The sequence below is a fragment of the Agelaius phoeniceus genome, chromosome 5, assembly GCF_051311805.1.
Source record: "Agelaius phoeniceus isolate bAgePho1 chromosome 5, bAgePho1.hap1, whole genome shotgun sequence".
Classification (NCBI taxonomy): Eukaryota; Metazoa; Chordata; class Aves; order Passeriformes; family Icteridae; genus Agelaius; species Agelaius phoeniceus.
In genome coordinates, this window is record NC_135269.1 from 3,714,809 (window position 1) to 3,728,220 (window position 13,412).

The 13,412-nt window shown below is 38.3% G+C and overlaps 1 protein-coding gene across 2 annotated transcripts in view; it reads right to left on the reverse strand.

Annotated features, from left to right (window-relative positions):
- Nucleotides 1–13,412, reverse strand: part of PTPRO (protein tyrosine phosphatase receptor type O) — a 148,350-nt gene that overhangs the window by 12,496 nt on the left and 122,442 nt on the right. The window contains exons 15-21 of one of the 2 annotated variants that reach the window (XM_054631629.2): nucleotides 12,249–12,369; nucleotides 10,431–10,499; nucleotides 6,501–6,584; nucleotides 2,774–2,809; nucleotides 1,703–1,784; nucleotides 599–689; nucleotides 15–91 (exon numbers count right to left, since the gene is read on the reverse strand). In XM_054631629.2, coding sequence (XP_054487604.1) covers nucleotides 15–91; nucleotides 599–689; nucleotides 1,703–1,784; nucleotides 2,774–2,809; nucleotides 6,501–6,584; nucleotides 10,431–10,499; nucleotides 12,249–12,369 — 560 coding nt within the window. The remainder of the gene's footprint in view (nucleotides 1–14; nucleotides 92–598; nucleotides 690–1,702; nucleotides 1,785–2,773; nucleotides 2,810–6,500; nucleotides 6,585–10,430; nucleotides 10,500–12,248; nucleotides 12,370–13,412) is intronic. The other variant, XM_077178132.1, reaches the window with a different exon arrangement.

Genomic DNA, 13,412 nt, shown 5'->3' on the forward strand with positions numbered 1-13,412 from the left:
AGCTCTGTACTCACAGGGATGTAGTTGGCATTGATGTAGTCAGAGCCCTCCTCTTCATTCATTGAGACTAAGCGGACACGACTGAAATCATCTGTAAAAGGAAACAGAAATTAGGAAAAAAATCACCTCTCAAATATGGCACTCATCTCCAACTAGGCAAAATTTAAATTAGTCCTATAGGAATGGCCAAAAATAATCTATTAAAAAATAGAAAATTCTTGTATTGACTAAGAGAGCTATGTTTGCTTCAGCAAACATGGACACAGCATCGCTAGTGTTCTGCAAACAACCCCTCCAAGTGCTGTCTCTTTGGGCTCCCTTAGGCTTCATTAAAATCATAAGAGAAATACAGTAACACTACTCAGCAGCATAAAAAACCTTGTGTTTCTCACCTCCAAGCTCTTGCCATGATAAACATTTCCAGGAAGCTACATCTATTCAAAGCTAACATAAAAACATCCCTGGTTCTGTGTGAGAGCAGGATTGTAGAACAGGCTTTTATGAGCCTTAGAAAAATCTCCTGATTCTCCAATTTTCTTATTGGAGCTCTTCTTTCCCTCTCTAGGGATTTCAGCAGGATTTAGTGTGTTGTACTTACATGGCAGGATATTTGTGTAGCGATTCTTGCAGCGATTCATGGGGAGATCAGCAGCAAAGTGGGGGATGTCCAGCCCAATCAGCTTTAGCTCCTGAGACAACAGAAAAGAAAATGCCAAAGTCAGCCTCAAAACCACTCAGAGAATAACCCCTCGTGATCACTTGTGGCAGGTAGCAGACAGAAAACGCTCATAAATCACTTTATAAGTTGACAGCAGGATGACAGATTGCCTTTCTTTGATGAGTTGGGCTCCAAGCAGCTGGAGAGCAGTGCTGGGGGGGTTTCTCCTCCTGATGTTGCCAACCCACTGCTGCCATCCCAAAGCTGGGACTCAGCATCGCTCCTCTCTACCCACACTGGCTGTCAAACCAAAAATCCTGCCAAACCAGGGGCTGGTTAAGTTATTTCTGTGGTGGTCATCTGCCCCCCTTACAGAGGCTTCTTGAAATCCTCAAGTGGCTTTTAGTCCTGGGGAAATGCTTGGAAGATCTTTTTAGTCATCATCTTCAGTAGTCACATGTAATACATGGTGAATCAGGGGAATTTGCTGTCAAGAAGGAATCATGGAAACACCCTGAGAGTCCTCCCCACTGCTTTCCATATTAAATCTTTGAGAAACAGCCCCAGGATAGGGATGGGGTTTAGTTTTATACTACTAAACTGACTTTAAATTTTGAGTAATTAAGACACTGCACCTGAACTTGTCATAGAGAAATCTCCTTGCTCTTATAGAGATTTCTGATGCCACTTCCTGATTTCAGTGCTTCCTCTCAAATTAAGGACATTAAACAAATAAAATAAAGCCATTAAAATCCCAAATTCAATTCAGGTTGCCAGCATGCCCTAAACTTAAAGCAAGTGTGTTTTTTCTGACAGTTAACTCAGATTGAATGTGAGAAGCCACTCCAATCAGCTCAATAAATGCAGGATTTAACAACACCAAGCTCCACTTCTAAATTCTGCAGAGGAGGAAGTGAAGCTGGCCCACCCAGCAACAGCTCAGATCAACCAACACAGAGCACACAGGAGCACACCATGCAGCCTTAACATCTTGAAAAAGCTGCTCTGGGCAAGTAGCAGAGGGCAGAATCCTCAGAGATTTACCTCAAATTGCAGAGAAAATTTATAATCTGAGTCTTTGGCCATATCCTTGATGTATCCATCAAAATCATCCAGCTGGACAGGGCTTTAAAAGAAAAATACAGAGAAATTAGGTTAAAAACAAATCTGATTTTTGTAGCACTTTTCATTTCTTTCCCCCAGAATACTTTCAAGTCATAAATATCTATTTGCAGCTGTAAATGCTAGAGAGAAATAAGGACAAACCTTGTGGTTCAGGGCCACAAAATGTATTACATTTTTTGTATTACATTTTGGATGCCACTGCCCTGACTGCTTTCTCTGCTGGCTTTGACAACTACACACATTTGTAATTATGAGTCTAACCCTCTTCCCAGAGGTTAGGTTGGCTAAAAAAAGGTGGTCTATAACTATACAAAACCATGGAGAGCTTCAGTAAGTAGGAATTTGCCTTGATTTAATGTCTCCCCTCTTTCCACACTTTTTTTTTGCCAGGTGAGATCTATCTGTTAGTCAGGCACAGCCCCTGAACATAACACAGAAATAATTAGGCTGATGCTGTGAGTAACAAAACACAGGTAAACAGCTCCCCTCACCTAATTATCATACTCTAATTTACAAGCTACTGGAGCATGTACACAGTAATCTTCTCATTTACTTGGAGGCAATATGCCCAAAGGAACCTGTCTTATCACCACTTAATTACTCCTGTTTACCCGCTAGCATTAATGATCTGATGTTCTAGCAACAACTGTAATGAGAGCCCCATGTCAACAGGGAAATGTCACTGCAAACAAATGCATCCCAGATTTTTCACCATTTGCAGTTTTTAACTAAGGATAAGCTCTGCTGAAATCACTAAGTTGGATAATTGATCTTTTCCCTGCTGACTAATTTTGTATGTTTTACTACAATCTGTTGAGCAGAATTGCTTTTGTCCAATTTGTGTTTGTTTTCTGCTTTCAGGTATCTCCCTTGGGATATGTCTATCAAGAAGTTTTCTGTATTTGTAAATGAAATACCACTATGCCATATACTCCATAATGCCTATTTAGTCTAAGACTTATTCCTTCAAATATCAAAGAAGTTACATACTTGGTCAGCTTTCTCTTCTTTAATCCATTTTTACTCCTGGAAAAAAAAAAAGGAAGTGTTTTTAATTCATACTTATGAATTAAGCAGTTCATTAAACAATTGTACAACATTTATTCAAAGACAGCACTGATTTAAAAATGTGTATTTTTTCATCATACTTGGGAGGAGACTGGGGACAATAACTTAAAATAATTTTAAGCTGATAGCAAGATTTCTGTTGAGTCCAGTGGGATGCACATCCCATTCTGTGGCTCTGAGAATGACCTGCCATTGGAAAGGAAAACCTGTGCCCAGAAAAAGCCATGGGTCCCCTACAAATCCTGACCCATTGGCTCTGGGTGGGCTGGGGCTGAGTCCCCAGGATCTGAGCCTAGCTATGCTTGGAAAATTGGATGTCAACACTGGAGAGCACCTGGGAATGAGAAGCATCTGTGGGGTAAAGGGACAAGAACACCACTGGCAAATTCAGGAAAAGGTGAAGGAAAAAAGAAAGGGCCTGTCTCATAACCTGCTTATGATGATACATGAAGACAATGGCAAATATCCTACTGACCTCAGCGGGACTCAAGCTTAAACCTTCGATCATTTAATTGACTTTAAACAGCTGGAGATAATTGTGCCAGTCATGTTCAACAATGATTTATGGCTGATGGAATTCACTAGCCACAGTTGTGAGTAGGTTTCTGAGTACGCTAAGCAGTAAAACCCAAAGGATTGGACTTAAGCACTGCCCTACACCAGCTACCATGGGGTGGATTTTTGGAGGGGGGTGTGTGTTCATTTTGTTGTTGCCAAAAAGAAGTTAAGCAACAATAAAATTAAATAGACAAAGCAAGCAGCCTGGAAGTACTTGGCTAGAGGTCTAAAAACACTGATCTTCATTCAATCAGCCACAGAACTCAAATAGATTCTTGCTCACTCAGAAGGAATTTTAGTAGTGTCAGTTTTTAATTCCTGAGCATTAAACAATATCAGTTCTTTTTTCACATTATAAGGATGCTATTTTTAATTTCATGGTGATATGAAAATTATGTCTAGATCATTTGGTTCACTGCTTCAATTAGTAAATTAAAGGACAAGACTTTAAAATTCTAAATAATGAAATTATACAGAAAGATATATTAAAAAGCAGAGTATATTTATTTTTCTACCTTGTTAAGTTTAGAAGCTACATTAAAAACAAATAAAGGGCTACTTTCCAAAATTAAATTTTACAAAATATTCAGTTTCTGGAGCAGCCACAACCTGTAGTAATTTTGTTATTGTGTCAAAGTACATTTCCATTTAGATGAGGAGCTTTGCCTGCAGAATTAGCAAGAGCTATGGCAATACCAGCTTTGTATTAATGTGGAGATTAAATATTATAAACCTCTTCAGCCTATCATGTTATCTTTACATTCATATGTACTGAACACCTAAACTAGTAGTATTTATTTTCCATCTTCAAAGATTTTTTTTCCAGTGAACTCTTAACATTAATTCCACTAAATTATTCAACACACCTCTATCCCCTGTGACTATTGCAAACCTTTTAATGTCAGGCACATAAGAATTAATTTGAAAAGAAAAAAAAATAGCTAAATGCTCTTTATTATGGGAATGCTTCTAAGAACGCTTCTCCAAGGAACACTTCAAGAGGCAATAAAACAAATGATTGACAAACATTTCTCAGCAAGACTTTTGTGTGCTTTGATAGTCTCAAGAGGCCTTTGTTCCTTAGCATTGCAATTGTTTCCTGAATGTTCATAAATGTTTTAAACCAGCTTATGTGCAAAACAAAAACATTTGAAACGTTAGCTGGTGTTTCATCTGTTATTCCATTTAGTCTACATATTAAAGTACAAAGAGAGGGATTAATCTCATCTCATTCCATTCCAGCTCCTGTAAACTTAATCATCTGGACTGAAACAGGTAGATTGATTGAAGGGGAAACCTCTGAAGAAAGATAGGCATCTGGAGAGGTGCATGAATGAATAATAAAAGAAAAAAGGCGGTGGGACAAAAGATGATAACATTTCTGCAGCAGTGCCATTCACAGTGGCCGCTCTGGGCTTTCTGACCAACCTAGAGAGCTCAGTGTGACTTCCAAAATAATCACCTGCTTGCCTGACCTGATGCCTCAGGTTTTAGCTCTTATGTTTTTCAGGTTCTGTGCTACTTTAGTATGCAGTTCTGAGCTTCAAATTATGGGATGCTGAGCTCTGTGCACAGAGCAGGGAGACAAAACAATTCCTGCTCCAGCTGGGGACCAAGGACAAATGATCCCAATCTCAGCCCCAGAGCACAAACCCCGTGGGATGGAGAGAGAAAAACAAGCAGGGTGGGACTGCATGGGCTAAAGCTGGAATGGGACAAGGAACTGCAAGATGCAAATGGAGCAGAACTGATCCCAGGGAGAGACCCTGGGAGCGCTCGTGCATTTTGGGGCCATTTTGGTTCATCTTGGGTGCAGACCTGGCTGGGCTCTGGTGCTGGCCAAGGTGGATCCATGGAGGAGATCCTTTTAATAAATTCCTGCTTTATTCTTTAGCTCTGTCCAGCCTCTGCTCTAGGGCAGCCTGCACAAGGCATCAGACCCTCCACCTCTGCAGCTTGAGAGTTAGCTGAGTTTACACCACACGAGCTCCAAGAATATAACATAACATAATATATAATAACCTTGGAGAGGTAGGGAATACCCTCACGTGGCTCCTCAGTGAGGTGTGTGTGGAGAACACACTTTTGCTTTCCTTAAGTAAATGTAAGTAAAGAAATGGACCTTTCTTTACTTACATTTCAAGGCCCACTGAAAATTTGGATGGGTTTTTCTACAGACCCACTCAAGGAAAATCAGTCTCAAAATTCCCTCTGCTGAAGATGTTGATGTCTGCCTACCAGGGCTTTGGTGCCTCATGGTAAGACCAGGAAAATGCTAGGGAAATAAAATCTTATCCTCAGGACCACCTTTTTTGTAAAACCCTAAAACTTGGACCCGAGAGCATCAGGAACTTAAGTTTCTTAAGTTTATATTAATTAAGCAATTTTGGGTCATAGTCAATTATAATTATTTGTTAAATGGTTTGTAAAACAATTCTGGTTCTAAGAAGAGGAATGGCTTTGTTAGGTATTTTCATGAAAACAATCAGGTGTTTACTAAGTCCTTTTAAATTATTTACAGACTAAATATTAAATATACCCACATACACAATGAGACGTGCACACAGGGAACCTATTTTTACTCTTTGGGACTTCTAGTTGTATTCATTCTCAGCTTTTTTCAAAAACAAAACTTTTACTGACATCAGGAGGGCATAAGAGCACCTCTAAAAAACAAATATATTTGACATCACACACCAAACAGGTGGGGCACAGTCAAGCAGTTTTAGTAATAGAACAGCAGCAGCAGAAGTCAGTGGCAGGCAATGAACATGTAAATAACCAGGACAGAAGAAGCCAGGACTTATCACGAAGCAGCAAAAATTGCAAAGACAGCAATGAGATGGATATGATGACCACTGTCAGATTAGCTTTTTAATACCAAAATGGGTTGGAGAATAAGCAGACAAACCAGATGAAGCAGGGTAGCAAATACTTTGATACCCACATCCTCGCCAGTCCATGTTCCAGTGCAAAATTTTATCTCCAAAAGATTTGACCCATTTGAGAACAAAGGTACCACACATTTTTCATGTCATAGAAATTCACATTGCTTACACATTGCATATGGAAAAACAAGTAAATCACTTACCAAGGATTAACATAAAATGCCAAAAGATAATCAGTCCAAAGGCATGAGGGTAGCAGAGTTAGGAAAGCAAATACACTTCTACGCCTGTGAGCATTAATAAATAACATACATAAAGATGAAAAAGTGAGGAGAGTTAGTAAGACAAACAGAAATCAGGAGATCAGCAAATTCTATTTTAAAAATCAACTAAACTCATCAATCCTACTTCTTACTTACTTCCTAATAAATTATTAGCATCCCTAGAATTTTTCCTCCTCAACCTGAAGGACTTTCAGCTATCCAACACATAATTCTATGTGGTTAAAATAATTATGTCTTATCATATTGATTCAGGCCTGTTATTCCTAATTTTCAGAGAGTAAAGTGGGTAGGAAAACATCATTAACAGATTTCCAGCCATTGCATTGGTAGTATTAAGCCTACTTTCAATGTTTTGAGATATTCAGTACTGATATGGTTTGTTTTTATCACATACTTTATCTCTCATGTTTGTTCCTGCAAGTGATCCTGTGGATAGCAGATCTATATCAGAGATAAATTCAGATACTTCCAACATCTCTTAATACCCTCTATTGAGTCAGATTTCTCAAGGCATCCCTATAATACTTTGCAGAGTGCTTTAAATTATTTCCTATGTTTTCAACTAAACATTTCTTGAGCAGTTCTTCTAATTCTGCTTTCTATGAATAACTATCTACAGCAGATTTTACTATGGCTAAAGGAAATATGAGTACAAAATCATTCTAAACTTCTGTACTTGCAAGCTGTTTACCAGGTTCTGTATGCATTAATTCAGGAAACCCTGTTCTATCTATTGGTGAAATGGGCTTCAGGTATTTTGCAAATAAGAAAAACTCATAGAACTTAAAAAAACTTGACTCCAGTAAAAGGTTTGGTTTTTTTTTTAGTCAAGTACACCCTTCATGGTGTTTTTTCCCCATCAGAAAATCTGCTGCCTTAAAAGTGATACCACCCTTCTGCAGCTGTTCTAAAGAGGAAACACAAAGTTAAATTTCCTTGTTCAGTACCCTCCTTTTAAATTTCCTTGTTCAATACCAGCTCTTATGAAGTTGGTAGACACTCTGTTTTCCCTGATAAATAAGTCATGTCAAATTGAATCATCTCTAATCTCAATCTTCCAGCCAGTGAGGAAATCTTCTGCCCATGCAGTGAAAACTCCAAGTTATGCTTTAATGAGTTTTGCTGCTGCAGAGGAAATGGGCAGTGCAGTTTCTGCAGGGCACCTGCCCCAGGCTTTGTAGGATTTGTGTGGCTCAGCCAGAGGCAGGAGCCCTTCCTGGTCAATCATGCACCACAACAACTGCAGAATCAGACTGTGGCATTCACATCCTCTGAACAGAGAGAGAGATAATTCTCTCTCCCAGTTTTTTTCCTGGAGAAGCACAGAGAGAAGAAGAGAAAACAATTCTTATCTCTACTTGCTGCTCCTGTTCTTTTTGCACATGTAGAATGTGTTAGGAAGATTTTGTACCTGAAGGGATTTGGCAATTGGATTGTAGTGATGGTTATTTATATTAATTAACCAATCACTCAAAGCTGTGTCCTGACTCTCAGGAGACAGTCAAGAATTTTCTTTACTATGTAATTTAGTATAGTATAGTATAATGTAATATAATATAATATAGTTTTAATAAAGCATTTTTCCAGAATTCTGAGTCAATAGAGTCAGATGCCAATCATTCACTGTGTTGGGGTCACCTTGATTTGATATTAGACCCTTAAGGCTTATTTGTTGTTTGAGTTTCTATGGGGCTGGACTGAGGATGAAATTTGGTTTTCCATGTACAGATCTCTGGTGCCACAGAGGTTTCCATTAGGCTCTGGAGAAAGAAGTGATGATGTTGCTGGAATACTTCTCCTTCCTTTGAGTAACTCCACATAAGGCTTTTACTTCCTCTTGCCTGCAGAGGCAGAGGAATTATTCAAGCCTGGGTTTATTTTATTGCCGATCCTCACAAGAATTTTCCACACTTTATCAAATCACTGGCTAACATACTGGCAAACTGATTTATATTCACAAACTAGGAGCTCTGACAGCTAAAGCAATTTGTTTTATTCAACATATGAAAAATGTGTAATTGCCTAATAAATACAATACTGTTTTTTTCTGCAATCATGTAGTCCTTCACATCCTGCTCAGGCATACGGAACAACTTAATTAAAAGGAGGAGATGCAGAGATTGCTGAAACCCTGAAAAGTCAGCTGAGCTTCCCTTAGGAATTAGTGGATATGCCCATGGCTCCCTGACTGGACCCCTGGGATGAGCCAATCCTTCTCTCTGTTTTTAGGGCTGCATTTCCCACCTGGCTGCCTTCATGGATTGTGAATCTGCTCTTGACATTAGACAACAGAGGCACACAAAACAACTCTCAGAGAAATAAGGACTGTAAGATAAGGACACACTGCCTTCAGTTACAAAAAGTTTGTGGAGATATTAAGCAGGAATGCTTTCCTCAGTTTATATTTTATAACTTAATTTATGTATACATATATGCATATACACACACACACACATATATATATATGCTAAATCAAGAAGAACCCTCACTTTCACATCCAAATCTATTAATTCCCTTCCCATTAAAAAAGAAAAAAGAGCCTTTTATGGTTTTATTAACATCTGTTGCTAGTTCAGTAATTTCATTCAAGCTTGGCTATTTAATTAACATGAGTGTTTGATCTTCTGACTTTTTTTGCCATTAATATAGCCCAAGCAAGAGAAGCTGAGGGATGGTTTCATTTGTACTGCACACAGCTGGCTGCTATTAAAGCTAAACCAAGCAAGTGAAGCTTGTTTAATATCCAGTTAATTAGCAGCACAGTGAGATATTGACAAGATTTGCTGGGCTTGTTAGTTCAGTTTGCAGCTTATTAGCAAAAGGCTTGTGGTGGTGCAGTGTCAATCCAGTTAATCCCAGCCTGGCTGGCAGGCTGTGTCCTGTGAGGTCATGGAAAGCAGTTCCCTGTGCACCAACTTTTCTTTCCAACTTCTCAGCTGTCAGCAGAGCTGACCATGGGTGTAAAGGCACGTTTCTTCTCCTGACCTACTGGAATGGGGCTGATGTCATCCTTTTAAGTGTCTGTGCTTGGACTTGCCTTGGAAGAGAAGAGGTTTTTGCAGAGCTTGCTAACAACAGAACAGAAAACCTTGGCTCTGTCATTACCATTTACTTGATTATCAAAATAGGGATGATTATGAAAATAGGGGTGGCAGATTCACTGCCATTCAGGTGGTTCTCAGAGCCTTTTACTTCTATAAAAGCTAATCTTACAGATTTTCTTTGTTCAAATACTTCTCTTCAGCTGATGGTGACAGAGATGATTTACAGTCCATATCAGCGCCTGCAATTCTTGCAGGTGATTTTCTAGACTAGCAAGATATATTTAGGTGGGTTTCTTTGTTGTTTTTTCAAAGCACTGAACATTAAGCTACAGTATATATTTGAGTTGGCTTGTCCTTGTCTTGTAACATAAGGAAATATTTATTAAAGTCACTGTATGAAGACTATTGGTAATTAGTTATCTACAAATAAGCTTACTCCTGGATGCAAATACATGGAAGTGCTAATGAATTTATAGATCAAGTTTCTACAGTAGTGTTATTTCAGGAAATAGGTCTGTAAGAGAAAGGGAAAAAAAATCCTCCCCAAAAACATCTATGCAACTTGGCTGACATGCAGATACATCATTGCCTACTAAAAATAGCAGGTGACAGAATGCATGTCTTCAGTGATCATTCAAGAAATAAAATACTTTCAAGGGATAAAATACAAAATTAACAAGCCTAGCAGTTTTATCCTAAAGAGGGACAGCAATGACATAAAAAATAAGCACTATAGGATTACAGATAACATTTGCCAAAAAACAGAGATGGGGAAGAAAACATAATCTTTGCTTCAAACACTCACCAGTTATAGGGGAGCTTTCCATCTCTCTCCAAAGATGCAAAATTCACAAAGGTCCCAGCCCCACACTCCCTGTTCCAGGAAGACCATTAGGTAAAAAGTTACTATTTTTGGATTCACAACACTTGCAAAGAACTTGATTTAACAGAGATTTAACTCTTGGAGTTGCAGGGAAGTGCTGAACACTCACATCTGTGACTAGGTCTGAGATAATCTGTAATGAGCATAACTAGAACCCCTTAATGTGATTGTCTAAAACAAATAAATGTTTAACACCATCTGAGATCAAATTGCCTCAAAATGCTTCAAAAGAATGAAATTCTCAAATAGACCTTATCTTCTGTCCAGATTTGTGCTTTCCATAGCATGGCACTGGCCTCAGTGCACAGGTTCAATATTTACCTTTCTATACTAAATAGTCATTGTTCCTACTCGAAGGAGAAGTTGTTTAATTTTATCCTTTTTACAGGATAATTATAGGTAATTTTGAGTCATGAAAATAGCTGTAGGGAAAAGAAAAAAAAATCCTGAATAACATTCTAGTAGTGTTTTTATCACAAGCCCATTATTTTCAGCTATGAATTATAAACTAACTCGGCTATTTTCTTGATTTAAGCAAACAATTGCTTGCAGCTTCTTTCTGGATTTATTTTTTAAAAATTTCCTTCTGGGGTGTTTATCTTCTGTGGCTAGAAGCAGTGATGAAGAGAAAAAGCTTTGGGCTGGCTGCTCAGTAATTAAATAGAAAAGAATTAATTTAGCTGGGAATTTCAGAGCAAATTACATGCAAAAGGAACAAACTATATAATGTTTTCTTAAAAAGATAACTTGAAACATATGTGTGATGTGGTCATCTATTGCATGGAATACATCGACAAGACACAACATACAAAATGCAGCATCTACTAGGTAGTTAAGCACAAGATTTTTTACATAAGTTTTTTTTACATAAAATAATTTCCTTTCTTGACACAGTACAGTAAATTAATATAAAATATATTATATAGATTATAAAAGGACAAAGACTCTGTGGCACCTTCAAAACTAGCAGGTAAACCAATTTTATAAATATATATATATATATACACACACACACATAGAATATATAGGGTTTGGGGAAACTTCCACAGCTCAGAAGAGGCCAGAACAACTCCCATTAAAGTGAACTGTTATCTTACTGCAGGTAAGATTGCCTTGAAAAGGAGATTGAATTTCAATATTCAGGAACAGATGATTGGTGCAGACTGGCACATGGTGAGAGAGAGACCTTCTAGAAAATGTTATCTTTTGGTATGGAAAAAAATCTCCTGTTCCAAACCATATCAAAGACTTGCAAAGAACCTTGATGTCCTGCTCATGCCCATTTGCCTCAGATCCTAATTATCATTAAAGTCCCTGACAGAACCCTTCTGTAATATGGGATTGCACTTATGGACTCAATCCTCCATGGCTCAAAATAAGACAAAGCTTGAATCTTGTCAGTCAGGTCAGGAGTGAAAATAGATACAAGGAGAGGATGTTTTCAGCAGCAGCAAAACAACTCTTTTGGAGATACCTTGTTCACAAGCACCTCAAGCAGCACCCACACAAAAGCATTCTCAGCTGAAACTATTGTCATGATGTTACTGAGTGTCTGGTTAGAGTTTTTCTTTGGTTTTTTTGGGTTTTTTTGTTTGGTTTGGTTTTGGGGTTGTTTGGTGGTTATTTGGTTTTGGGTTTTTTTTGGTTGGGTTTTTCTTGGGATTTTTTAGTTTTTTGGCTTTTTTTTTGGGTTTTTGTTTTTGGTGGTTTTTTTTGTAATTAGCATAAATCTGGACTTACCTTGCCATTTGTAGGTGTTTTCTCCTGAGGACAACAAGAGTGACCAGCAGCAGCCCAATCAGAAGGATGCTGAGGATGGCCAGCACAGAGATTACCACGACATTGGGGTTCATCTCAGTGACTGTACATACAGAAAATTGCTCTCAGTTATTCAGTTCAGAAGCATTGACATTTTTCCCTGGTTTTGTTTTTCACTGAGTTTTGATAATGCTATTTTCTTAAACTTATCTCAAAGAACCTGGAGTGTTAGAGAGAGAAAAATCTACCACAGGAGATAAGGGGAGAGTTTGAGTAGCTATTGCTCTTAGAAAATTTCTTTGGGGAAATGCCTTCACCCTGGCATTTTTGTTAAACTTTAACATGTTCTGATTTATTATTTTTTTCCTCTTTAGCTGACATTTATAACACAAGGGAAAACGGTGAATGTAATGCAAAATACAGATATTCATCATCATCTATGTCTCCAAAGCACATTTCCACTCTGAAGTTGTTCTTCAGCAATAATCAATGCTTTTTCTGACCCAGAAGCAAAATAATAAACTGAGAATTTGCAACATACTGGGTGGAAATTGCTTAATTATTCTGGAAAATGACATGCCCAGGGATCCTCCCTCAGGAGCCTTTTGGCTGTGACTGCTAAGGATCCTGCAGAGACCTTTCTTCTCTCTTGCTTCTTTACTGAATGCAGGAAGCCTGAACAGCTTATGAATGTGATTTTCCTCTCATTTGGGCTTGGCTGAGAAAACATTTTTCTCCATAAATATCATCAAGCAGTTGATGTTAGTATTGACACCACAGACTCCATCCCTGATTTCTAAAACCCAGTCCAGAACTGAGCCCCTAGTTTATATTTTCCAAGTGGGGCCTTTTCTAAGGGCTTCCCAAAGCTTCTCCCCCATCCCATCAACACCTGGCACCCTTTTGATGACACAAACAACCCCTGGGGCCAGCATTACAAAGAGCAGCTTTAAAAAGCAAGGGGAAATGTGGCATTCACACTCTCTGAAAAATCCCTTTGCCCAGGGTTTTTCTCCTGGGAAGCTGAGAAGCCTCAGAGAAAAATGAAAAAAAAAAATTATCTCATTTGCTTCTCCTCTGTTTTGCTCATGTGGAATGTGTTTGGAGATTGTTTCATTGGTTTCATGTGAATTGTTTTGATTCTTT